Genomic DNA, 26,847 nt, shown 5'->3' on the forward strand with positions numbered 1-26,847 from the left:
AAACCCTCCAAATGTACTTGAGGAGTACACACTCACTTATCATGCAGAGGTACCCCATTAAAGAGGAACCAAAAGAACAAAGAAAGGTAACTCTAGGTAAGTGGTCACCAAGCATGCTCCTGGAGCATCTACCTTCCTGTGAAGCCTTGATCCAGCCACAATCTGCTACACTTGCTCCCGCTCACCATCATCAGATGCACCAGTGTTAGGTAAGGAGGTGGAGGAGGAGCAGTGTTAGATGCAGGTTGGAACTTTGTAAGAAAGTAGACCTCCAGGAGGGTTGGTGACCATTGCTCTAAGAATTACAGAGAGTTTTCTGCAGGTTATTCAACTTTTAGATGACTTTTGTTGATCTTTGTTTTGGAGAAGTATATTATGCCAGTCATGCTCAAATGTTTTGTCTTGGGGGCCACAAAATGTAAAAAAAAACAAAACAACAACAACAAAAAAACATTTACACAATGTTGTTTATAGTATTTAACTAAATTTGTTTTTTTTTAATAGTTCAAGGAAATAAGAATTTAATGTTACATATCATTTCTGCTATTTATCAAATGTAAATTTAACAGAATTTGCAAACACCAGCTGCCCTTTATATCTGTGTGAAACATTTATGATGAATGGACCAATAGAAATTGCTCCAAATGAGTTGAAAAAATACCTTTACATTAAGTTCGACTGTAAGTTAAGAAGAGTTTTTCCTTCTCCTGAAAATGTTCTAATTTGGAGATAGAGGCTTTTGTTAGGAGATTCTGACAGTGATTATCCAGCACAGAATACATTAGTTCTCTCACTGGGTGAGGTGGTGGGGTTAGGGTAACTGACGGGTCAACTCAAATTCTGACACTGGCCAACAAACAGAACTTTATAAATTGTGCATTAACACGTTCTCATTGAAAATCCCAATAAAAAGAAAAGTTATCCAAAGAGAGATACTGAATACATTTTCTAAGACCCGTTTAAATGATTTAATGTCTACAGCTCTGGCCTTAGGAAGCAGAGTGTACATGTATGATCACGACTTCTTCCTTAATAATTAACTTCAACTCAGTAACTTCAAGACCTGTTAGAAGGAGCTGACGTCACATGAGAAAGTGTGCACTCAGCACACGGATGTAAACCAGTCTGAGAGGCTCTTCAGGTCACAGCCGCATTCTCCCTCTACACAGGAAGTCACAGTTCTGAGATCACATACAAAAGTACTGCGCGCAACCGCTGGAACGCCGAAGTGGAACCACCATGCAGCCTCCGTCCGAGTCTAGAACACACTGCGCTCAAGAATGCAATCGCTCCTCTGTTCCTTCTCCGCCACAGAGACACATACTAACGCGCTGGAAAGTAATGCGCAGCTCAGTTTCAATGCAGAACATGACAACATTAAGCTCCTCATCAAAGCAGTGTGATCTACACGCACCACTTTAGAACCACACAGCTCGCGTCACTGTGCAACACTCGGCTCGGGGAAAAGTGTAAACGTGCGTTCAGCTGAGGAGAAGCAGGATCTCTTACCTGGGCAAGCACAACCTCCAACAGACATCTTCTCACATGTTTGGCTCTGCTCGTAACAGAAAGCTGCGGTCGAGTCCACGCGCTGTGAACATGGGCTTCCTCTGAGGAGCAGAAACAGACGGCGAGGGGAGGGCAGTGAGGAGGAGGAGGAGGAGTGCAAAAGGGAATAAAAATGTAGAAACAAGAGCTACCTCGACTAGAAGCAGGAAGCAGGAATTATGCTCCTGCTAGACTCTGCGCCCCGCCTCATTAATATGCAAATTACAATACTTGTGGGAGGAGAAAATATGAGAGCGAGAGAGGAGAGGAAGTGTGTGCGTGCGTGCGTGAACGCGCGCGCATGAGACAGCGACTGTGTGAGTGAGTGAGTGAGTGAGTGAGTGAATGAGAGGAGAGAGAGAAGAGAAAAAGAGAGGGAGACAAAAAAGAGAAAGAGAGAAAAGGAAAGTAGATAGAAAATAGAGAGGGTGACAGGAAAAGAAACAGAAAGGGACAGAGTACGGATTGAGAGAGAAAAGGAAGAGAGAGAGAGAGAGAGAGAGAGAGAGAGAGAGAGAAGAAAAAGGGAGAACTGGAAAGTAGACAGAGAAAAAAGAGACAGAGTGAGAGAAAGAGAGAGAAAGGAAAGTAGAGTAAATAGAGAAAAACAAAATAGAGAAAGAAAAAGAAAGGAGATACAGGAACAGATAGAAGACATGATGGAAAGATAGAGACAGATAAATGGGGAGGAAAGAAAGAAATATATAAAGATTGAGAGACAAGAGTGGAGAAAAAAGAACCGAAGAGGAGAGGTAGTGAGATGGAAAGGTAGATGAGAGAAAGGAAAGAAGGGAAAGACATGGAGAGAGGGAAAAAGCGTTATCAGAGTAACCTGTGAGACAGATTTCAGCACACTTATTGTTCATGTAGTTTTGTTTTTCATGTGGATGTATCAGCTATTTTTGCCCTGCACTGCTGAGGGAGATAAACAGTCAGTTGGAGCCCAGAGGCACAGAGTCATTACAGTCTAGTGGAGCTATGGTGCCACACACACACACTCACACACACTGCTCTTGTCACTCCCGGTGGTCCGCTGCACGACTCACTCCAGCCAGAGTGAGACATACACTCCATCTCCTGCTGCATTACTGATCTCTCTTGTCCTCCTCACACAGCCCTCCCTCTTTCCCTCCACCTCTAAATTACAGCCATCTCCCCATTCCTTTACACTGTTCTCTTTGTTTTTCCTCCATCATTCTTTTCCTATTTCTCCATCCCTGTTTCTCTGTCTGCCACAAACCCTCATGTATTTGTGCTGACAGGCGAGTGCTAACGTTAAGGTCTACAGACAGTATTGATTAAAAATGCAAAGCCCACCCAGAGCGTAGGTACACTGGAGACTCCGAGGAGCCTGTGAGACAGAAGCTAATGAGCAGAGTGAAGTGGGGGTGTTTAAATTCTGACGGGAACAAGTCTCTTAAACTAATTTGGAGATCCATAAAACAAACACATAACACATCAGTTATAACTGCATAGGACTTTGCCGCTAATTAGCCTTCTACTGTTATAAAGCACCCACACATTGGTCTTTGTCTGAAAGCTCATTTTCACTGCTGCTTCCCCTGGAGCCTCATTGGCTCTCTTTCTGTCCCTCCCTGGAGAACACCCAGCTCCTGGTACACCTGGTATCGCTTTGTGTTGCCCCTGCGATCGATCCCTTCACTTTAACCCCCACCTGCTTCTCCTTAAAGCCTTTCCCTCTGGCGCTTTGAGCCACCAAATCTCACACACCACTGAGCCCTTCACAGTGCCTGTCAAGTCTGCTGACTGCTCTGCCTCTGGAGCTTTAAGAAACCCTGTAGGGGAGAGAGTATGTGTGTGTATGAGGGGCTGAAAGGCTGAGATACAGCCTCTTGATCTCAAAAATGTACAGAACAGAGATGTGTTTAAAGCAGCCCCTCGTTGGCCCTTGCTGCCTGTCACTCAAAATCAGTATGCTGGCAAAAGAGACAACACTTTTCTTAAAACACACCAGGGCATTCCTGTCATGCCGCAGCAATCATAACGTGAATGACTAGGCAGGCAAAGGTGAACTTGTCCTACAAATTGTCAAGCTTTTAAGTGAGAACTTCAAGTCCTGGAGGGCTTCTTCATTAACTCACCTCCACCTGCTTTCCTATTCAACAGTACCTATTATCACTAAAGAGTGAACTAATATCAGAGCTTAAAAGAGCTTTTCAAAAAGGATGCAGAACAAAGAGACGAGCAGTATGACAAAGTAATTTCACAGTGAAAGGTTCTCTGTGCTGCTGTGGCAGCAGCAGCTTTTGTAGGAAATGGCTTTTTTATTTTCCAAGCCAGAGATTGGGGCTTTGAAGCCCTAAGCCTCAGGAAATGCACTTCACCACTGACTGCACAATCAGGTCTACTTGCATACCCTCTCTCCCTCTATCTCTCTCTCTCTCTCTCTCTCTCTCTCTCTCTCTCTCTCTCTCACACACACACACACGCCACAGCTCTACTGAAAACAGTGATGGTCCCTGTACTGTCTTCCCTCACTCTCTCTCTTTCTGATGCAAGCCATAGCCGTTTACCTGCGTGCAGGAACACACTCACCTTTTCTCCCAGCCACGTCGATGGCGCCTCTGTGGCCACCTGAGAAACACACACAAGAACAGGGCTCGGGGTCAAACAACAAGCCCTAACAATCAATTAACACATCAAGCAGAGCATGCAGTCTGACAAGCTGTTCCTCTTACTACAACACAGCATCACTGTTATTGAGCTCAGAGCATGATGACAATGACATTGTTTAATGCTACAGTAATTAACTGACATTATCTGTTCTCAGCACTAATTTCCTTACCACCTTCCTATGTCTTTCCAAATCTGCGATGTTCTGTGCAGAGCAAGCACTGACGATCAGGAGCTGGGTCAATTAGCCTTTAAAAGAAGAATGGACTGAGAGAGAGAGAGAGAGAGAGGTGATGTTGTGGAGAGCGAGAAAAGGAGGCGGGAGAGAGAGCTCACAGATCCACTGGAAAAAAAGAGGGAAAAAAAATATGACGCAGATCCAGAGCAACTTCTCTCCAGCCCGCCATACCCAGAGAGGGCACTGTCGCCATGGCAACCACAGAGCAGTGATAGCTCGTTGGGGCACACAAGGCACGGCATTATTCTGTCTCTCACTCGCTGGAAATACACAGCTCCAGGCAGCCAAGCAAGCACGCACATACACACAGGCAGGCAGGCAGGCAGGCAGGCAGGCAGGCAGACAGGCAGGCAGGCAGGCGGGCATCTCACATTCAATTAATTCCACTGGCCAGCCACCTGTGACCAACACCAAGGACGGATTGATCATTAAAGGCCATTCATAGATCAGGCTGAAACATAACCCCTTGAAACCTAAGGTCATTATTCAGTTATTAACCTATTTAGTAACTAATATTTACATTTAAGGCTTTTGACATTCACTCTTATCCAGAGTGACTTACAACTTAACCTTGTTACAGAGGTCAATGTAGTGTTGTGAGTCTAGCCCGAAGACTGTCATTGGTATAGTGTGGTGTTCTTGGTGCCCAAGCAGGGAATTGAACCAGTCTGTTACATGGAAGGTCCTTTGCATTTGTGCAGTAATGCCTTTGCAATGTGTCTGTTGTGAAAAGAGGTTAACATCTTCAAGGAATAAACTCTAATATGATACATTTCTACAAATGTTAAGGCATGATTATCATTTATTTTCTGATTTTGTTAAATACAAATAACTAAATAAAATGTACAAAAGTTAGGACGCCTTTCAGTCAATCCACTGTCATTTTTTTATAAGTTCTCAGATCTTGTTTGAGTCATTAGATAATTCTGGAGTGTTAGAATTTCATCACATTTTAAACCTCTCAGGGTGTTGTACTAACACTTAACAGCAAAAGCTCATCTAAGTGGCTGACGAAAGATAATTGATTATTACAAAACAAGAGGAGACTACACAACTCTCTTTCAGCTGATGAGCAGCTGGGGGCATTTGTGCTTCCCCCCCAGAACAAGGGGAAGGGCAGGGGCTACATGCTGAACACCATGCAGTCAAAACAGCCAAAGAGGAGACAATGTAAAGAACAAACACTGAAAAAGAAGTTTTTGATCAGACAAAGGCGTTTCAGCAGTAGAGGCATCCAAAAGTTGATGAGGCTGAAGGCAAGGCTAAAGTTAGCTTCTTATATGCATTTTCTTGTTCCACCTTAAATTGTACAGCAATTCAATTCTGGTGCCTGAGGCTCCTGACTAGAACTGCTGCACCATTTAAGGTGGAACAGGAACATTTGAACAAGAAGCAGAGGCACCTGAATGCAACTACTGCAACATTTGAAGTGGAAAAGGAAATTAAAAAAAAAAGCTGATGTCAACTTCATCTGGAGTTAAAAGGCATGAAAAGGCATGAGGAGGTTTCTCCTGCTTGACATGTGGGTTTTATTAACTAATTTTTGCAGTTTCACAGAACCAGTGGGTCAGTATTGTTTGTCCCATTTGCTAATGTTTGTGATAGTAACTGGTTAGCTTCACAGCGGTAATTGTATTGACAGTTTACAAAACCCCCACATAACCCCCACAAAACCCACACTCCCAAGGGCCTATAGGAAGATGTAGATGCACTGGCCTACTGTGCAGGACTGTTGGAAAAACACCATCTTTACAGAAGGGTCATCAGAATGTAACCTGTGATGGGATCACAAAAGTCAACATCTGAAGCAGGGCGGACTGGCAACAAAAAGAAAACAAAAGAATTTGCTGTCAAGCAGCCCCAGTTTAATTAATAATTCATGATAATTAATAAATTGATGAATCCTTAATTGAAAAATGAACAAACAACTTGCTTTGTTTGTGTTAGGCTAATATGTAAAAAGATTAAACTAAGTTTCCAAGGTTTTCTGCTCCATGCAAAAATAAGTTAACAGCGGGGGCATTTCATCAAGAACTGTAAAGCGGAGTGAGGAGGCGGACACATGTGCTGAGATAAGCGAGATTTATTAGGGGCAAATCCAGGGTCGTGGTCGAAACAGTCCAGGGTCAATGAGCCAATACGGACAGATTGTGGGTCAGACATGACAAACAAACTATAAACACTCAAGCAAACAAACATAGACCAATACAAAGACCAGCGAACACAAGGGGCAAACACAGGGCTTAAATACACAGGGAAAATGAGGGTCAGGTCAGAACAATCAGGGCGGAGTTACAAAACCAAAACAAACGCACATGGACAAACCAAAACAAAAAGGCACATGGAGTGGGAGGAGCCAATAGTGACAAGAACCTTGAAAGAGTCATGGCCCATGCAAGGTATGTGGAGAAATGCCGTGAAAAGCACAAGGGAAACACAAACTCCATTAGCTGTAACTGAACTGTTAGCCTAGTTCTCCTTTGTTTACAACTCTCTCACCTGAAGCTGGCTACCCCGCCCTTCAAAATCAAAGTCCAAGAGGACCACATGCTCTACTATTTTTTTAAGTGAAATTACACAGAACAGGCACAAATAATTCCACAGTACTTTCAGTTCTGGTCACAACAGTTACATGCTATTATGGAGTGCCCCAACCATGTCTTTGAAGCCAAGATGGCCTATGGAACACCTGTAATATAAATAGGCCAAAAAATGCCAGAGTTGGAAAGATAGACTGACCCTTACAACATGGGCTCACTGGTCAAATTTCCGAACTTCCCAATGACCAGTCCGTATCTGTTATAAAGTATGCAAAACAACAAAGGAATTCTAAAAATCAATCACTTTGTTCTGAAGAAACAAAAACCAATGTCTTTGGCTGTATTCTCCAAAGGTATGTTTAGAGAATGAAAAGTAGCAGCATTTGATGAAAAGGAGACCTTGCAAACTATTAACATTGGTGTCGATCTATTATGGTTTGGGTTGTGTGTTAGCCAGTGGCACAAGAAACGTTGTGGGGATAAAGGGAAGGAAGGCTTCTACAACCTCAATTCCAAAAAAGTTGGGATGCTGTGTAAATTCTGAATAAGTGTAAATAAAAACAGAAATGATTTGCAAATCACTTAGACCCATATTTTATTCACAATGTAACATAGAACACATATCAGATGCTGAAAGTGAGACATTTTACCATTTCATAAAAAGTATCAACTCATTCAGAACTTGATGGCAGCAAAGTATTTGATAGTGCCTTTCCAGATGTGTAAGCTGCCCACACCACAGGCACGAATGCAACCCCATACCATCAGAGATGTAGGTTTTTTAACTTTGCGCTGATAATGACATATGGCTTCTTCTTTTCATGATACAGCTTTAACTTGCATTTGTGGATTGCATCATGCTGTGTTCACAGACAATTATTTCTGGAAGTGTTCCTGAACCCATGCAGTGATTTCCAAAACAGAGGCTTGCCTGTTTTCAATGCAGTGTCACCTGAGGACCCGAAGATCTCAAGCATCCAATGCTGACCGTCTTGTCCCTTGTGTGTAGGGATTTCTCCAGATTCTCTGAATTTTTTGATGATATTATGTACTGTAGATGGTGGACTATCCAATGTTTTTTCAATTTTACTTTGAGGAACATTTATCTGAAATTGTTCCACAATTTTTTGCAGATAAACATCTGCCCATCTTTGCTTCTGAGAGAGTCTGCCTCTCTAAAATGCTCTTTTCATACTGAGTCATGTAATTTAGTTGCAAATTGCTCCTGCAGCTATATTTTATTAGTACCTCTTACTTTTCCAGCCTTTTGTTGCCTTGTAACAACTTTTTTGAGATGCATTGCTGCCATCAAGTTCTAAATGAGTTAATTTTTCATTAAATCATAAAAGGTCTCACTTTCAACATGTGATATCTGTTCAGTGTTTTTTTTAATTCTGAATAAAATATGGGTCTATAAGATTTTAAAATTCTGTTTTTATTTACATTTATTCACATTTTCACAGCATCCCAAGTTTATGGAATTGGGGCTGTACTAAATATCAACAAGTTTGTAAAGCTAATGTCCCACAGTTGGTGAAGAAACTAGAGAAAAAGAGATATAACAACAAGACAATGATCCAAAACATACATCAAAGTCAACCTTGAAGTCTGCTTGTTCCTTCCATCCATTCATTAATCTAATAATATCTTTTGTATACGAGTTACTCTGCACCACTAGTTGTTCTGTAGTCATCCTGAGATGTAATCTGTCAACGCAATAGAAGGATTACAGAGATTAACAGGAATAGAATAATATTAAACTAAAAAGTACAAACTACATCAGTGCAACTCAATGCACTTTATGTAAGAACTACATCAAACTCAACCCAGTAGGCTAAGGGACTGGATGTCTGTTCTGTTCTTGAAAGAAATGTTTTTCCCCCTTTACCCAAAGAACGAATGTAAGCTCTATAAACATTTGTTCTTGCCAAAAGGATATGAGATATTTTGCTGTTTTTATAGTTTGAAGAGTAGGATCTATGTTCTGCCAAAAGTAATGAGCCAAAGCTGCAAAGATGGAGGGAGGGAGGAGTGTTGGAAAAACGAGTGCTCAGTGATTTTCTCCATACCTTTCAGTCTTACCTGGTTGTAGCAAAACCAGTAAAAACAACCTTAGTGTTGTCTTAATGATGAGACTATAAAGCAAGGTGACCCACTTTATTGTGCCACCTCTTTTCAGCAGCCAGCTGCCGCAGAAGATGTTCTGGCCCGATTTAAATAGTCTTCTGTGCAAGCGCACACGCACACACGAACGCACACACGAGCACACACACACACACACACACACACACACTAGTGTGTGTATAAGGGTGGGTGGGTGGCTTGTTGGCAGAAAGATACCCAAAATGATGCAGTGCAGCTGTAGTGACTTCAGCTTCTTTCAATAATTAGCCTTAATGGCAGAGCAATGCAGTCCATTTAGAAGAGACAAATTCATATTCAAACATGCTCCAGGCCTCTACTGGATAAAAGGAATCAGATACAAAGTTAATTACAAAAGAGAATATAAGCAGCAGTTTTTACATTTTTTGGATTAGTATATAATCAGCCTCTGTTATATATTTTATCTACAGATGTAAAGTGGTCCCCAAACGTATTTGGACATCTGTCCTATGTATTAAGTTTAAATTAAAATGTATTAAGTTCATTGTGTAAGGAACAAAATACCAAACAAAGTGGCATTTATTTTAAACAGACCTTTCCCAGACTGTAATTTCCTTTTTGGCAAAGTATTCTTAAAAAAATTAATCTGGAGCATTTCAAATTGTTATTGTGTATTTGAGCAGATTCTTCATATATCTATCTGTCTGTTGGTCTGTCTGTCTATCTATATGTGTATGTATACAGCACACAGTATCCTACAAAAGTGAGAAAAGTGAAAAATTGCTAACACCCTGAAACTGAGCTATAGCACAGTGGCCAAGGTCATACAGTGATTTTCCAGGACAGGTTCCCATCTGAACAGGCCTCGCCAGGGTCAACCAAAGAAAGAGTCCACATGTTCTGCGTCATATCCAGAGGTTGGCTTCAAAAAATAGACGCATGCATACTGACAATATTGCTGCAGAGGTTGAAGAAGTAGGTCAGCCTGTCTGTGCCTCTTCTGAAGCTGGCGCACAAGAAAGCCTGGAAACAGTTTGCTGAAGACAAGCAGTCCAAGAATATGGAATACTGGAACCATGTCCCGTGGTCTCATGAGACCAAGACAAACTTGTTTGGCTGAGATGGTGTCCAGCATGTGTGGGGCATCCTCAAGTGGAAGGAGGAGGAGCACAAGGTGTCTAACATCCACCAGCTCCATGATTTCATCATGGAGGAGTGGAAGAGGATTCCAATAACAACCTGTGCAGCTGTGGTGAATTCCATGCCCAAGAGAGTTAAGGCAGCAGTAGATCATAATGGTGGTCACACAAAATTTTGACACTTTTGAGCACAATTTGGACATGTTCACTGTGAGGTGTACTCACGTGTGTTGCAAGCTATGTAGACGTTGATGGCTGTGTGTTATTTTCAGAGGACAGTAAATCTATAGTGCCATACAAGCTGTACACTACTTTAAGTTATATCCACATTTCATTTCTATTGTGAAAAGACAAAATATTTGCAGAAAAGTAAGGGGTGTACTCACTTTTATGAGAAACTATAAATATTATATTTATATATATTATATAGACTGCTGGGATAGGCTCCATCACCACCACCCCCCCACCCCACGACCCTGAGGGACAAGCGGCTTAGAAAATGTGTGTGTGTGGGTCTATTATATATTTATATATATTATTTGCTGCAATTAAAACAGAGGTCCTCCTTGCTGTGAATTTTCAGAACTTTTGCTCTTGTGTTACTGTTCCTGGCACAATGTGAGCTGTAGTACAAAACATGATAACTTGCTGTTGGTTAGGAATGGGTGATACGGACAACGTAATGCAATGTTGCAATGCAAATGTATCTGAGAACACTAATTGACATTACCACCACCAAGCCAAAAACACACTAACACAAACACTTTCTAAACCTCTTATCCCTCTGGGTCGCAGAAGCCTTTCTCAGTGGTCATCAGGCAGAAGGCAGGATACACCAGTCCATCACAGGGCAGACAGACAGACATGTACATACACACACACAGACAAACTCAAACCCAGTGGCAAATATAACATATCCAATTGGCCCTACAGCATGTCTTTGGACTGTGGGAGGAAACACATGCAACATGCAAAATGAGAGCCTCGCCCAGCCAGGAAACAAACCCAGGCCCTTCTTGCTATGAGGTGGGAGCGCTACCCACTGCGTCCCCCCCAAAAGCCAAGAACAGGAATAGTTTATAGTGGACTGCCCTATGTGGGGACAGCAAGCTAAAGAAGGACACCTGCACTGGCTCACCAGAAAGCTGCCCTATGAACATGTACTTTTTAAATTATTTTTCGTCTTACTTTTCTTTTAAAGAATTTTTAGTAACAAAAATATACATTATAAATTAAATCTACAACCCATGACACCACACACGCGTTATTGACTGCAATGCAAATGTAGCATCACATATGTAGATAATTGTTACAGAAAATGTAGAGACCATATAATTTTTTTGACAGAATTTAAAGGCAAAGCAAAATTGTATGTAATAAATAAACACCAGAGCAGTGTTTCTCAACCATAGTCCTGGAGACCTGCTGTCCTGCACATTTTTGTGCTTCTCTTGCTTCAACACACCCACCCACCAATAACGGGCTGTTAATGAGCTAATTAGCTGGATCAGGTGTGCTGTGATCAGGTAAAACACTAAAAAGGACGGAGCACTGTGCCTTCAAAACCAGAGTTGAGAAATATTGCACTTGAGTTAATAAAGAATATCCAATTATACAAGCAGTGTGTGAAAAACAAAGCTAGCACATTGCTAACTAGCTGTTTTGTCTATTTAGACCTTGGACCTCCAAAACAAGACATTTGGCCTTCCCTTCTTTACAGATTATGTCTAAAAAAATAATCAAGGGTAAACTCACTGATAACAGGAGGTCTGTGTGGCTCTGCACTGAAGGTGTTGAACACTGTTACCTGAGGTGGGCATATTCTCAGTTCACTGCCCCAACTGAGTCACACCATCTGGTGCAATTACAAGATTAAACATTAATCAAATAGTGTAAATAACATCACATAACTTCCAGGCCTAATTAATCAAAGAATAATTCAGTCTAAGGTATTCATCATCGTTATGTGCGTCATCTATGAAATTGCATACCAGAACAAAAAGTGTAGGTTAGTTGGACAAAAAGCAAATCCTGAAACTCATCTTCTGAATGGAAATCTATCGTGATGAATGACAATAAAAAGATATGACTAAGATCAGAGAGTGCATTAAAGCATTCAACTGCTATGCGACTGTAAAATTGTTCTCTTGAAGAGAGCAAATCAAGCATACAGCAAACTTGTGCATCATACATTTTTTCAGAAGCTTTTTTGGTTTTGTTTTTCTAAACCCACATTTGTATGCTCCCAGTGCACCAGTTCTCATTCAGTGGCAGGTACAGAGAAACAGCTCAGTGATCAGGATAACCTAAATGCCTCGGTGCTTTCCTATAGCCAACTCTCCAGAAAGGCTCCCAAATAATGCACTTGGGACGAGCTGGTTGCTTTTAAAAAGTGGTTATAGTTGAACTACTTTCAGTGAAAAATAGCTTGAGGCTTGAACGTCTGGATTTCTGGACCAGCTTCCTAAAACCTAAGCATAATTAAGAACACAACAAATTTGACCAAGACCATAAACACAGTCAGTCAGTCTGTCTGTCTCTCTCTCCTTCCGCTTCTTTCTGTATCTCAGTCTCTCTCTCTCTGTCTGTGTCTCAGTCTCTCTGTTTGTCTCTCTCTCCCTCGGTCTCTCACTTTCTGTCTCTCTCTCTGCCTCTTTCTGTCTCAGTCTCTCTCTCTCTCCCTGTCCGCCTGTCTCTTTCTCAGTCTCTCTGTCTGTGTCTCTCTCTCGGTGTTTGTGTCTGTCTGTGTCTCTCTCTCGGTGTTTGTGTCTGTCTGTGTCTCTCTCTCGGTGTTTGTGTCTGTCTGTGTCTCTCTCTCGGTGTTTGTGTCTCTCTCTGTCTCACAGTCTCTTTGTCTGTGTCTCTCTCTCTCAGTCTCTCTGTTTGTCTGTCTCTCTCTCGGTGTTTGTGTCTGTGTGTCTCTCTCTCTCTCAGTCTGTCTGTCTCTCTCTCACAGTCTCCCTGTTTGTGTCTCTCTCACAGTCTGTCTGTGTCTCTCTCTCTGTTTGTGTCTGTCTGTCTCTCTCTCCGTCTCTCTGTCTGTGTGTCTCTCTGTCTCTCTCTCTTTCTGTGTTTGTGTCTGTGTCTCTCAGTCTCTCTGTTTGTCTGTGTGTCTCTCTCTCTGTCACTCAGTCTGTGTCTCTCTCACAGTCTCTCGGTCTGTGTCTCTCTCTCTCTCACTGTCTGTCTCTCTCTCTCAGTCTCACACACATACACAACAAAAAATCTAAGAAGCGAGAACTTCACAACAATCCAAATGTGCCAACCAATCAATACACAAATGTTCCAAAAGGAGAAATCTCAGTAGTGATATTTTGTCAATAACAGAAATTTAATACAAAAAAGGGGGGATTGTACAATGTGCCACAACACTGCAAATTTCAGGAAAATTAGAAGCTTGAGATTCAGCAGACTGATACTACTGTCTGCCAACATTTGTTCTTCATAGTCAGGTTATAAATAGGAAAATGAACAATTCCCAGCCATGCACCACTTCAGTTACCCAGTTGCACTTAACAGTTTCAAGCGCTTAAGATCCTGTTAATGGTGGCTGCAGTAAACATGCTGCAACTTTCTTTCCTCTATTCCATTTCTGTAGAATCAATCTCATTAAGGAACTTCTGGCACTTGGCAATAAGTACATTAATTGCCTCACTGACAAGGACATCTGGTGGTAGGATTCCAGTGGACTCCACTGAGACTAAAAGAGAAAAAGGAAGCTATTAAAGTAAGAACCATCACAGTGGTATGACTACATTTGAGGTCATAACTAGGAACTTACATATAAAGTGATCCCGTACTCTTCCTAGTTTTACCAAACTCTTTAGGTCATCATGCCTGAGCACTTCTCTGCTGCACGTGTCTAGGCGACTGTTGACCACTTTGGCCACCCGTCTTCCTAGGATGAACAAGATGGACAAAATGTCATGCAGAACATGTAGATCTACTAAGGCTGCAATTATTCTTAATTGAAGTGCGTGTCCTACCATCAATATTCTCTAATTCAATGACTCCAGGTGAGAAGCAACGCTTCAATCTCTCAGCCTTTTCTCCTTCAATAGTCTGCAGTAACGTGATTTCAGGGAGTAGTCTGTAGCTAGCTGTGGCCACTGGGGAAAACTTGGCATGGTCCTTGCCTCAAAGGGAAATGATTAGAGAGCTATGAATGACCTTTTACTGTCTTATGTATGTGACATGCAAACAGCCAAAATGAGCTTACAATTTTCTTACTGTACCACCAAGTATGTAAAGCATTTTCAAAGATTCATAAGAATAAAGAGCCGTAAATATTATGCAGACTTCACAGACGTAAACACTGTGTATAGCATAATTTCCTTTTGAAACAGTCCACAGCTACATAACACCTCCCTTTAATTACACTTTATAATATCACTTAATATGGCTCAAATGTATTCACCTATTCCTTTGACGCAGTGCATAACTATGTCAAGCTCTTGTCCCGGCCGGAGCTGCGCCAAGAGGATGTCCCCATGCACGGGGCCAATCTTAGCATCAGCAAACACATCAGCCTGGTTTCCAATGGGCACCCATGTTATGTCCTTTGAATATACTAAAAAGGTATATCATAAGGAAACATTTAGTTGCTTTGTCAATCAGCTCAACACAACGACTGAATATGACTTTCACCTACATTCAAATACTGTTACATTTGTGGTACCAGTAAATTTGTGTACAAACTAGACAAAATACTAATATCTTTTTTGACATTTATAATGACAGGGGGCACTTTGTATTATTTCAGAACTGACAACAGTATTTATCTTTGAATTAATGTGTTTAAATGTAAGAGATTTTTAGAAAATTAATTTGTGAATTTTAGATGTTTTACATGACTGGCTAGAGTTTCCAAAATATATGCAGCAAACAAATTTCAATTTCATTTTCAACAAGCTTTTCTTTTGCCTAATAAATAGCCATGATAATGGTCACCAAAAGAGATATCAAGTTCATTTTTGCATTACCTTAAGGGTTTGGAATTTTAGGACTTAAATATTATAAGGCAAATATAAAATGGAAAAAAACACCAGCAAAACTATAGTACTACAACATAACATTAGCTGGTTAGGTCCAATAGCAGAAATTGTAAGCTGAGAAAATTTGCTCAGGCAGCATCCAAAACATACCTCAAATGTGTAAAAATCTTCTGCATGTATCAAGCCAATAAACACTACTTATTATTGATGCATATTACACCCTTTTAAGGCTCTATGTTTTTATTATAAAGTTTTAAATTTAATGTAACAAACAACTGGTTAGTGACCCCAAATCCTACCATAACAATGCTAACTTGCAGCTAAAACGTCTCAGCTTGGACATACTGTACCTGTACTACTTTACCCTAATGTGCTCCTGACTTTACTTTTCTACTAATAACTTTGTATCTGAGCTACTACTGCCTAATGTGCTTGTCTCTAAATATTTTCAAATATAAATTTCTTCACTGCTTTGTGTGGCTTTGTTGAATTAACTGCACTAGTTGCCATTCTGTACTATACTTCACCTATTCCTTCTACATAACTGAAAATCACTTTGCACTGAATTATATGCAAGTCTTCTTGCATTAAACATTTTACCCATGTGATTCTTGTATAGTTCCTTGGGATCTGACGAGTCTTTCGAGGCCCTGGGATTCCTTGTACATTTGATCTTTAGTTGAAGCTGAATCGTATCGATTTCTGTGCCTTCTTCATCACCTAACAAATTAGACAAACAAAAAGTTATGTACTTTAAACAGAAAAACAAAACCCAAAGATCAGTGGACTGGGGCAAAGATCAATCAATGAAAACCAAGAAATCCACTTCAGGGCTTTTGATAGATTGACTGATTGATTAATTAATTAAATAAATAATGTAGAAAAAACCCTCACCAGCATTTCTGTACTCAAACAGACGAGGATCAGCTTTGATGGGTATCAAACCAAGTCTGTGGGCTAGGATCTCATCCTGAATGATTGATGTATTATTATAAATGAAAACCTTCTCAATTGCCATAGTTGGAACCTAAACATGTAAACAATCGGAAGAGAAGACGATGATTTGCAGTCTGTCATTCAGTCGAACAAGCTCAGCAAATGTTTAGTGTAAATGCTGATGCACTTCAATTCAAGCAACGTAATAATGTTAACAACACTACAGTCCATTAATGATCAGCCTGATCACCCAGCACACTACACACTGAGCTCCACTAGCTCAGAGGACTGTATGCTGTGCACTTCATCTCTGGCTAAGCCTTATTTCTAGTATATTTATACTGTTTATTTAAGATGTTACCTGAACATTATGCTGCTACTCTTTACCTGCACTGTACACTTTATATACAGATCACTGTTTACTTTTTTTTTTTTTTTACCAATAGTACTTCTGCATTTACTGTACTGTACTGCAATTCACCACGCGCATTTCTGTCTATATACCTGATACACTTGAATATCTGACTATGCACTAACTGTCTATACGTCCAATACACCTATAACACTTGCTTATGCACATCTTGTCTACGTACGTATGCACAAAAGTCTACGTCTTTTGTCTTTGCACTGTTTACTATGCATCTTTTATTACTGTACTGGAAAAGTAGCCCGATAGTGTTTCGTTATTCTGTACTACCCTGTATCGTATAATGACAAAGTTGAGTTGAATTTAATTGAGTTACCTCGGCGAGTAATATCCGACGAAAAGCATTAGCAACGGCAGCATCTATTCCCACCATATCAAACTCCAGCGTGTTTTCATCCATGTGAAACACGTCGAGCCTAAAATTCTGTGATGAAATGAAAAAGAGTGCGAATTAAACGAGATAACCAAAACGCTGTGGTTAAAAACAGAGACTACTTAGAAAGTCCCAGTGCCTAACGATACCTTTTTGAATTTCCTTAGATCCCATGTGTCATCATAACCAGGATAATTTCCTGGGAAATCTGTGGAATGGACCTACAACACAACATTGAAGCGAAAGTTGTACATCAAGCATACAGATATACTGGTGAGACAAACTAAAATTAACATCACAGACACAAAACAAGCAGTGACAAACAAACTGCAGCCCCTGTCAGTGAGAATGTAAAGTAAAGCAGCGGATCAGATTCGCTTCAGCCAGCCGAAGAGCCGCGAATCCATCACTAGCATCAGCGCATCGTTTGACTATTAGACATAAAACAGAACGGATGCCAAGCGCAAACTGAAAGTAACGTAACATTACATACATTTCTAACTCCAAATTCACCCAAAATCACTCGATCACGGATCTCATCCACGTTTCTCATAGGCGCCGCCATCTTCCCTGCTCCTCCTGCCTTCTCTACTCTTCTAGTCCAAGTCTTATCTCCATTTCAAAATAAAATGCACCTAAGCCTTCGTTTAGTCCCGTTGGTTTTGGTTCACAGGAAAAAAAACAAATCTAAAAGAAAAGTTAAAGTGACTTTAATTTGATTTAAAATATCAAAATTCAGTGCTGTTTTGTTTGCTGATTTTAAAACATGAGTGAATCGACTTTTATTTTGTGCAAACTGTAGCTGGGTGTTTTTGTTATTGCGCGCCCTTTGAGTCGGTGGGCTCCGGCTCGTGTGATTTAACCGTTGGGTGGCTGTGAGGAAATATTCGTCAAAGTTCGCTTACGTGTTGCAATACATTTTATTTTGTGTCTGAGTCGCATTTGGACTGGTAATCCAAACTTAGAAAGTGCTGCATTTGTCTGTTTGAACGCAAGCGAGCAGATAAAGTGAAGGAGAGAGAGGGAGGGGGTGGGATGGAGCGGAGCTGTGGGAGAAGCGAAAGTTGTGGTGACACCAGCGACTCATTTACCGGCGTCTTTAATAAGCATGACATCGACGACGAGGTAGATATTTCCTAATTGACATGATTTTTTGATCATGAAAGTTTCAGGTAAAAAGGTGACTAACCTAACTAACTAACTACATAACTAAGGTTAGCTCACCTAGCTAGCTTAGCCGACTAGTTTACTTAACTTATTGGCTAGTTTTAGGCTCGGTAGCTAGTTAGGATAAACAGCTAGTTAGCCAGTATCCAAGCTAATTGGTTACTAACACTGAGTCCCAAACCACATGCTACCGTGCTATAAACGCCACACCAATTAATGCACTTCTGGTGGTGTGCTGTTTTGGCATACTGTTTAGTAGTAGTGTGCGGTTTTGGATGCAGCATAAGTCCCAAAACTGCACAGCCTTTAAGTTACAAAAATAACAATATCGCCAAACTTTAAGCTCCTGATCAGAATGTGCTCACTTCATAGCTATGTCTTTGTGTTGTTATGCAGACCTTACTACCTCTTAAGGAGTTCTATCCTTATATTCGCTGTGCTCTCTGCACTGGGTTCTTCATCGATGCCACTACCATCACCGAATGTCTTCATACGTGTGAGTCCCAATTCGTATGGACGGCTCCCTCATTGAGGAGACGGCGCTCACTTAAACGGCGATATGTTTAGTCGGTGCTGAAAGGCCTGTGATAATGTAATGTTTGTTATATAAGGCACATTTATGCATGTAAACATGATGTCTTTTTTCTCTTTTTTTCAGTCTGTAAAAGTTGTATTGTAAAGCACTTTTTCTACAGCAACAGGTGTCCCAGCTGTGACATAGTCGTTCATCAAACTCAACCACTGTACAATATAAGGTACCATCAAGTTGTATTACTGTATTCTGTCCTTGTATTTGCACATAATGAGCTGACATAATGGATTTTCTGTTGGTGTAAACCCTTTAAAACCCCCTGAATTTGAAAAAATGCAGGTAGAATTTCATTTTATCAGAAGAAGTTTTTATTGTTTTCTACTATGTATGTAGAACACGGATGGGACCCTTTTGGGTCTACAGCTACTTTGGAACAATAATTGCCAACTACATGTTGACACTTGTTCCCCATGGATCCTTCTGCAATATTTCTGCAAATATATATAATTTTTGTTTCTTTTTTTGCATAATGTATGACAAAATCTGTGTTTGTTTATAGACCTGACAGACAGTTACAGGATATTGTTTATAAGATGGTTCCAACTTTGGAAGTAGGTAAGATGTTTTGTGCACTTATCACTTTGTATTTAGTCATCCTATATTTTAAATATTTTATAAATATATTTTAAATATAATAGCTCTTGTTGTTCTGTGTTCATGTTCTTTATTGATTACAAGGTTTGCTTATGACAACACACATCTTGTCAATCTATTGAAGCATTGTAACCCATCCAAACCACTTTGCTTAGCTGAGGCAGGATTATTGAAAACTCCTAAGATTACTCACAGCTTGGTTAGTGGAAGATGTTTTACATAAATCTAAACTGAAAGCACATTTATGTAGGCTAGCCTTTGCCTAGTGTATTGGGTCTCCTTTTCCCTACTGTTTTGTATTTGTACTGTTATATAATTTGAAACATGACATTTTGTAATTCCATAATTTCACTTATCTTTCTGTTTAAAGGACGTTGAAGTTTTATATAAATAAATATATGTTTTTGTTACATTTTGCTTAAATAACATATAATAAGACTGTACAATAATTTTCTTGAAGCGGAGAGAAAACAAATGTGTGCATTTTACAAGGAGAGAGGACTTGTGGTGCCAAAACCAGGTGAGCTAAATTTACTAAAGTGGTACATTTAATTTATTGTAAAGCTATCTTCATGTTATATCTTGCTTATAGCCTGGGACATAGAATCTTCCTATTCACTTTTTAAGCCTCTTATTTATTTTGAACTGCTGCACTTTTTAAGGAGAGACCTAATATTCTTTCCCTCTTCAGTGGCGGTCCCAGCCATGCTTCCAACAAAACTTGCGAAACAGAAACAGAAAGACCTGACGGCACAGTCTGTTTTCACCATTCCTCCTGAACTAGATGTATCACTGATGCTGGAATTTGTTGGGCAAGTATTCTTTCTGTGCATTTTATTCCATGAGTCTACTATGAAGTTTCTCGCCACTAGGTGGAGATAAAACATCAGAAGCAACTGAAACCTGTTGAACATGTATTGCATGTTCTCTTGTACAGTTTTTCATGTGTGTTTATTATACTTTTGATTAACAGAGCCGAGGAGGGCATTGAAAATTACAAGGTATTTGTGTTTTTAATATATGTTTCATAAACCTATGGTTGTGTTTTTATACATATATAGCATGCACAAGGCTTTTTTGTGTTAGATTATGTTGATTTGATGGTGTTTTCTTCCTGCAGCCTCTGGAGAGAAAGTATGTGCGTGTATCAGGTGAAGCTACTATTCGTCATGTGGTACTCTTCATTCAAAGAAAGATGGAGTTGAGTCCAGAGTTGCAGGTACGCCAGTATGGTTTTGTAATACTTGGCATAAATTAGTAATTGTACTGCTAGGAATAAGCACCATTGTATGTTTCAGTGGCTAAGTAACATTGGGTCAGTATTTGTATACATTTATCAGTAAAAAAGTCAAAAGTCAAACATTTGCATTTATTGAATAAAAACATTTAATAGATTAACAGTCCTTAGACAATACAGGATCTTACACATGAGCAAAGCACCAAATACACAGATAAATCTGTGAAAATGAAAAAGTGAAAAGAAATTAAACAGCCATTTACTGTGTTAAAAATGAACAGTTGCATGTAGAATTAAAGAAAAATAGATTGAAATGAAATAGTAATTGTGGCATGTGCAAATGTTTGGACACCCTATTAAGGCAGTACTTGGTTACACCCCCTTTATTTTTGTTTTTTTTGTCATCCACTCCTTTTTTCTAGCTCTGCGATAATCTTGGACTGTCTTGCATGCACAGCATGTTTTAATAATATATACTTACAAATTTTCAAGGCAGAGGACTGTGGCACATTTCAAAAGCTTCAGCCTGTGTTTCTTAAAGTAGCTCATGGTTGATTTTGACGTCTTTTGGATCACCGTGCCTATTTTCAGCCAGTCAGTGTCTTAACTGACTGTGTCACCTTTGCATCCGAAATTTGCTGATATTTAGTGGAATCTGTTCTTCCTTCTACCCACCCAGTGTTTCCTGTGCCGTTGTGTACAACCCCAGAACATAATAGATCCATCCCATGCTTAATAGTTGGCAAGGTGTTCTTGTCACCACATGCTGTTGCACCAAATATATTTTGGAGATTGGCCAAAGAGTTTAATTTTTACTTCTTCAGTCAACAGCACTTGTTTCCAGAATGTCTTTGTTGTTTTTTTATACTTCAGACATTGATTTCTGTGAAGAGGTCACAGCTAAGGCTTTATTCTGACTCTTCAATGCAACACTGCACAGTAGAGTGGAGCGCCACCACTCATGTGTCAGTTAAACCTTCCTACAGGTCCTTTGTTGTTATATGGGACTTTTGCTTTCTGGCCAGCATATAAGCAGTTCTGTCTTCTAGGCTTTGCCTTGACTTCCACAGTTGCCCTTAACCATTTCTTAATGACATGTTGAACAGTGCAAATTAAGAGCCCTTGGATGTGTCGTATAGCCTTCCTCTGCTTTGTAGGCATCACTTACCTTCATTTTCAGATCCTTAGCTGCTTAGAGGAGTCCATGGTTATTAAATGTAATCAAAAGGTTTGAAGAGGCAGAGAATTTATTACGCTCTGGAATTGTCATCAGCTAACCATTGCTAATGACGATTCTTGACCTACTGTACCAGTCCTAATGAGCTAATTAAGTTATTTTCATGTAAAAAAGGTTTTCTTTGCACATTCCACAAATACTGTTTAATTTTTTTCTGTTTTATAAGTTACTTAGACATAGTGGGTTTACTTCTTTTCAGTTCAAAAATCAATGCTATATGTCGTTTGGCCAGAGTGCCCAAACGTCTGCATACAGCTGTACACGATGAACTTAAAATAGCCCATATTTTGCAGCATCTCAGATTTTCACTTTCACTTCACTTTTGACTTTAATTCAAAGTACACCAACTAGCAAATCCTTCTATCATTCATAAAGCCTCTTTTGTCACAAATTGTCTCAGACACTGGTCAGAATACAGTGCTAACATCAGTGTATTTAATTGCCTTCATCCTGTGATGTTCAAGTCTTTTTTTTCCTTTAATCATCTGTTCTAAACTAGTGCAATCATTAGTTTAGTAGTAACACTGCAGATGCTCTTATCTGGTAGGATGACTCTATCACTACCTAATGATCAAAACACAATCTGAGGCAAACCCTGTCATATAATATGTAATAAGTGTCGGTTGTTTTGGTTTGAATCTGAACATGACCTGATTATAAGTCCTAATCAGAATGTGAAAAAACATTTTTACAGCTTTTGTCTTGTCTGAGAATGTGTGAGGTGCATGTTCCAGTTTTCATTGTTATGTACTCAGTGATTCTCTAGGCAGTGGTAGAATAGGACTAATCCATCTTGCAGGAAAAGAAGATGCTCTGGCAAGGAGGCATGCACTGATTGCCTATAACACCAGCATTTTGCCTCTATAGATCTTTATTTTTGGCTACCTTGTCAACTTGGAGAAAGCTGTAGTTGCTTTAGATGTAAGGACATATGAATGTTATTTTTAGTGGTGAAAAGAAAAAAAAGGCGCATTTGTAATTTCACTTCATCCTCATCTCACACCATTGCCCAAAGCACCATATTGTCATTTAATTAGGTTTCTTTTATCCAAGCTCTTGATAAGACAGGTCTTTTGAAGGAGTATGCCTGGCTCACTCAAGCATAGTATTGGCTGTCAGCAATTGCGATTAACAAAAGTTTTTTTTTTTTTTTTTTTTTTTTTTACTTAAACGAAAATTTAAGTCTTCATTATACTTATTCATGGAGCATGTGGCCCCAGGTACCAAACAAAATCCAGCAGTGTGGTGGAGAATATTTATAGGTTATAAAAAATATAGAAATGTTTAGCATATCAGGAAAAAATAAAAGCCATGGGATAATGCTGAATTGTGTGTTCAGTATCTTACTCTGCATGTTTCTTAGCACGTTGTTTAGAACATGATGTACATCATTATAATCACCATGAGGTACATCACATTCAGCCCTGCATGTTGTGAATTTGAAGCATTGTAAATTAGCTGCAGGTGGAACCAGATTGCATTTGACTAAACGGTCGTACCTGGATTAGTGGCTTAAGGTAATTTCTTGGCAGTCTCTCACTGTCTTCTGTGGCTAAGACTAATCTGGCACTGGATGGAGCATTTGGAGACTGGCCAGCAAAATGTTATAGGACACAGGCTAAAGGACAAGAGAGCAGGAGGAACAGAAGTTATCCTGCTAGCTGTTTTGGGAAATACAGAAGCAGTAAAAATGAGGAAAGAGGAAACAGGCAGGTGAAAGCAGAGCAAGACTTCAAATAACACTACAACAGCCGTAGTTAACAATGGCACAGCTGGGAATCAGCATGAAGCTTTAGTTTTATTAGCAACTCTGGGGTCCAAATACAGCCTTCTTGACCACAGTGTTTAATAATCCTAAAGACAGATTTACCCTTTAGTCACGCTCTTTCATGTCATATGCTAAAAACAGCTTCTGTGTGACAATTCCTCTCCTGCAGGTGGATGTTGTTTGTGGAGAGCATCTCTTGGAGCAGTGTCAGTCTTTGAGAGAAGTGAGAAACACAATGGGGGAAAATGCCCTCCAAGTAAGTATCAGTGAGACATCATTAAAAACTGAGTTTATTTATTTATTTATTTATTTATTTAAAGAGTCACTACATTTGGAATTTTATGTACATAAAATATGTATATATATTTTCCATCTTATTTAAATGAAGCATTTATTTATTTAACAATAATAATAATAATAATAATGTTCAACTAAAAGCTGGGGATATGCATTATAGTAATGTTTATGAAGAATTAAGAGCTGGAAATTTGGAGTGATGAATCTCTCTGAAGAAATAGAATTTTTTTCAGTGTGACCAGTACAGATAACATTCTCTTACAGGGGACAAAAATACTGCAAATCTTAATGTGTGATTTCTACTTGTTTAATAAGTCATAAATAAATAAAATCTAAATTGTGACATAACTTTTGCACAGACCATTTTTATTGGCCCATTCTTCTTGAAATGTTTATACTTTGTAAAGCACAGCTGCTACGTTCAAATGATGAAAAAAAGTTTATACAAATGTGTGTTTTGTCTCGTCTTTCTTTCGCTGGCATTAGTATTTCCCTAGAGAGGAAGAGATGGGTGAGGCTTGGAGAGGAGATGCTCTTCATTTATATGCAGAAATATAATTTGAAAGTTCAAGTTTAATTCTTGCAATCTTAGTTGAAAAAAGATGGCTTTGTAAGCAGGGGCAATAGCCTAGTGTGACGTGGGCCAGTCTCATTTATTCAGCCACTTTAATGCCTTAAAAGTGAAGAAATGCATACTGCACCTAAAACTATTACTTATAACCGAACATAATTGCTGCAGACACGAGATGCTTCTTTCTTGTGCAGAGGTTTTCAGTATAGCCCTCAAATACCCTCTGTTAATCCACCCGTTTTGTTCTATTCCAGCAGTCGTCACACTCAGCAAGTCTGAACTAAATAATAAAGAGCATTAGAAATCTGATTACCTGGCTCAGGTGTATTGGGAGTTGGAAGAGCAGAAATGTAGGCTGGATGGGGGTGTTCAAGGCCTGAATACAGCACCTGTCCTCTGTGCCAAAGGATTTCTATAAGATAATTGTTTGTTTTTTGTTTTTTTTCCTTTCCATAATCTTAGGATGGAATGCTGGTTTTACAGTTTGGACTTGTGCTGCCTGCTCAGTGAAGAGAAGATGCAGATTCATCCAGTCTCTTGTCTACAGTGAATGGAGTAAGGGCTATTCTGAACTTTGTCAGAATCATTTTTTTTCTGACTGTTTCCTGTTCAAAATATGTTCAAAGCTGCACATTCTAAGAAAACTTGGAGTGCCTGCTGCACTTCTCTACTTTCCTTGTGCTTTTGTTCGGATCTGCTTTCGTACAGTTGTATATATTATAAAACACTATTCTTTATGAAAAACTGGAGCGTTCACGCAGTTTTTAAGAACGTGAAAACGAATGTACTGTTTTTGTATTGAAATGCATTTACTGCACTTGTCATCTTTTCAATAAATACATGTTTGGTTATTACTTTTAAATTGTATCCCACTTTATATGATCTTTGATTTGCAGTAGTGCTTTTTAGTAGACCCTGACCAATGACTGATTTTAGGGAGCTTAAAATTCTGATAAATGGTAATCCAATATATTTTTATATTTTAGTTTTGAAATTGAGTTTTAGTTAAACAGTACTCTTGTAGCAGAGCACAAAAGCTTATACGCCAAGCAAACGCTGACCAAAATAGAGGTTACAGACAATATATTGGAAAGCTATGAATGATGGTATTTTACAGCGACTATTTATAATTCATTTGTAGCTGTTTAATGAGAGGAGTAACAAGCAGAAGCAGAGCCTCGATTTCAACCATTGCAGAATGGAGCATTGTGTCACTTTGGCTCACTCCTGTAAGAGGCAGTGGAAATTCTCATGTTGTCTTTCTTTGTAGAATGGGATGTACCCTGTGTATGCACCATCTAGTTGCAGTGCTTAAAAGGGAAAAAAAGGTTTTAGAGTGTTTAGCATATTCAATATTCATTCCATAAATAGCCTAACTAGCTGAAGATTTTTTGGTTTTCATATGACGATGTCCAGAATGTGATATGGTAGTGCTCGTTTCTGAGTGGGAGCCTAAGCCAGGTGATAAAAGAGGATCAGAAAGTTATTCTGGGCCGTGTATGAAGACTGTCTAACTGTCTAGCTGCAAAATTAATGTTAAATGATGATTATATATTTTACTTTTCAGTGTCTTTTTTAATGAAATTGTCTAATAACAATGAATAAGACTTCATTTCTGAATATTAGTTAAGTAATTAATTATTTTAACTGTTACCACATGCAATCAAAGAATTTTAATGCAATCAAGAATTTTAAGTGAGAGAAAAATGTTTGATCCCACTATGTCAAAATTGCATCCATTTTTTTCCTGAAAAATCTTGTTGTACTTGTGAATAGGCCTTAACAGTCCAGCCTTGTCCTCAATCAATATGTTGTGCTGAAAGGCAACCATAAACAATTAATTGTCCATATCTAGTATATTGGGTTCAGATTCCCCAGGTCAGCCTGTAATTGAACAGAGAGTGGCTCATACTGAGCTGCCCAGTGATTTATCTGTCTAAGGTTGTGTCCTGTCATCAGGAGATTGGAAGTTTTAATCCTGTAGACAAGTTGCTAGTTATTGGTGTGTTCTCTGTTATGTTCTTGGTCAATCAGTGTATCATCTGAGCTGCGTCTATACCGATATTTTAACAGGATTGTTGTTAATATGAGAAAATACTGGAAATATGTAGTTATTTTCATGAACTCATATTATTTGTGTTTTATGGGTTACTTCATTTCTTTTTACTTTCTAGCAAGATTTTCCTTTGTACATTTACCTAGCAGCAAGGGGTTAAAAACTTTTAAAGCAATGTGCATTTCCCATTAACCTGTTGCAGTAGTGTTGACATTCTAGGCTGTGAAGCTGAATAAGTTCACTGTTTGAAAAAGTGCGTTGGAGGAGAGGTGCAAACATGTAGGGACAAGTAAGATTCCCCTGAGGATACTACAAAAGGTAGAAAGTGGTATCCTAGGCAACACTGCGAATACATGATTCTGCAGGATGACTATCACCATAAAACCAAGATCTGTG

At 39.4% G+C, this 26,847-nt stretch overlaps 3 protein-coding genes across 12 annotated transcripts in view; 1 reads left to right on the forward strand and 2 right to left on the reverse strand.

The window, feature by feature from the left end:
- Positions 1 to 4,524, reverse strand: part of ldb1a (LIM domain binding 1a) — a 31,717-nt gene extending 27,193 nt beyond the window's left edge. For 2 of the 10 annotated variants that reach the window (XM_017723004.2, XM_017723012.2), the window contains exons 1-3: positions 4,355 to 4,522; positions 4,105 to 4,143; positions 1,510 to 1,610 (exon numbers count right to left, since the gene is read on the reverse strand). In XM_017723004.2, coding sequence (XP_017578493.1) covers positions 1,510 to 1,537 — 28 coding nt within the window. In that variant the 5' untranslated portion in view covers positions 1,538 to 1,610; positions 4,105 to 4,143; positions 4,355 to 4,522. The other 8 variants (XM_017723044.2, XM_017722995.2, XM_017723019.2 and 5 more) reach the window with 7 other exon arrangements.
- An 8,985-nt stretch (positions 4,525 to 13,509) lies between these two features.
- polr1c (RNA polymerase I and III subunit C) lies at positions 13,510 to 17,519 on the reverse strand. The gene is made up of 9 exons (XM_017722176.2): positions 17,426 to 17,519; positions 17,082 to 17,153; positions 16,876 to 16,983; positions 16,091 to 16,223; positions 15,797 to 15,916; positions 14,620 to 14,772; positions 14,189 to 14,338; positions 13,984 to 14,100; positions 13,510 to 13,902 (listed from the first exon to the last, which is right to left on the reverse strand). Exons 1-9 carry the CDS (start codon positions 17,495 to 17,497, stop codon positions 13,784 to 13,786), a joined length of 1,044 nt encoding a protein of 347 aa, XP_017577665.1. The 5' UTR covers positions 17,498 to 17,519; the 3' UTR covers positions 13,510 to 13,783.
- A 227-nt stretch (positions 17,520 to 17,746) lies between these two features.
- pcgf6 (polycomb group ring finger 6) lies at positions 17,747 to 25,257 on the forward strand. Its single transcript, XM_017722981.1, has 10 exons — positions 17,747 to 18,057; positions 18,496 to 18,595; positions 18,758 to 18,854; positions 19,191 to 19,246; positions 19,746 to 19,805; positions 19,977 to 20,097; positions 20,259 to 20,286; positions 20,406 to 20,504; positions 23,697 to 23,783; positions 24,858 to 25,257. Exons 1-10 carry the CDS (start codon positions 17,968 to 17,970, stop codon positions 24,903 to 24,905), a joined length of 786 nt encoding a protein of 261 aa, XP_017578470.1. The 5' UTR covers positions 17,747 to 17,967; the 3' UTR covers positions 24,906 to 25,257.
- Positions 25,258 to 26,847: the final 1,590 nt, after the last annotated feature.

This window comes from Pygocentrus nattereri, chromosome 5 (assembly GCF_015220715.1).
Source record: "Pygocentrus nattereri isolate fPygNat1 chromosome 5, fPygNat1.pri, whole genome shotgun sequence".
Classification (NCBI taxonomy): domain Eukaryota; kingdom Metazoa; phylum Chordata; class Actinopteri; order Characiformes; family Serrasalmidae; genus Pygocentrus; species Pygocentrus nattereri.

Excerpts from the sequence above, each read along its gene's own strand:
- pcgf6 (XM_017722981.1), top strand. The coding sequence starts at position 17,968 with ATGGAGCGGAGCTGTGGGAGAAGCGAAAGTTGTGGTGACACCAGCGAC. Across the intron at positions 19,247-19,745 it reads GGTTCCAACTTTGGAAGTAG|CGGAGAGAAAACAAATGTGT; the intron begins GTAAGATGTTTT and ends ATTTTCTTGAAG. Across the intron at positions 19,806-19,976 it reads ACTTGTGGTGCCAAAACCAG|TGGCGGTCCCAGCCATGCTT; the intron begins GTGAGCTAAATT and ends TTCCCTCTTCAG.
- polr1c (XM_017722176.2), bottom strand. The coding sequence starts at position 17,497 with ATGGCGGCGCCTATGAGAAACGTGGATGAGATCCGTGATCGAGTGATT. Across the intron at positions 16,984-17,081 it reads ATCTAAGGAAATTCAAAAAG|AATTTTAGGCTCGACGTGTT; the intron begins GTATCGTTAGGC and ends ATTTCATCACAG. Across the intron at positions 15,917-16,090 it reads GTTTGAGTACAGAAATGCTG|GTGATGAAGAAGGCACAGAA; the intron begins GTGAGGGTTTTT and ends CTAATTTGTTAG.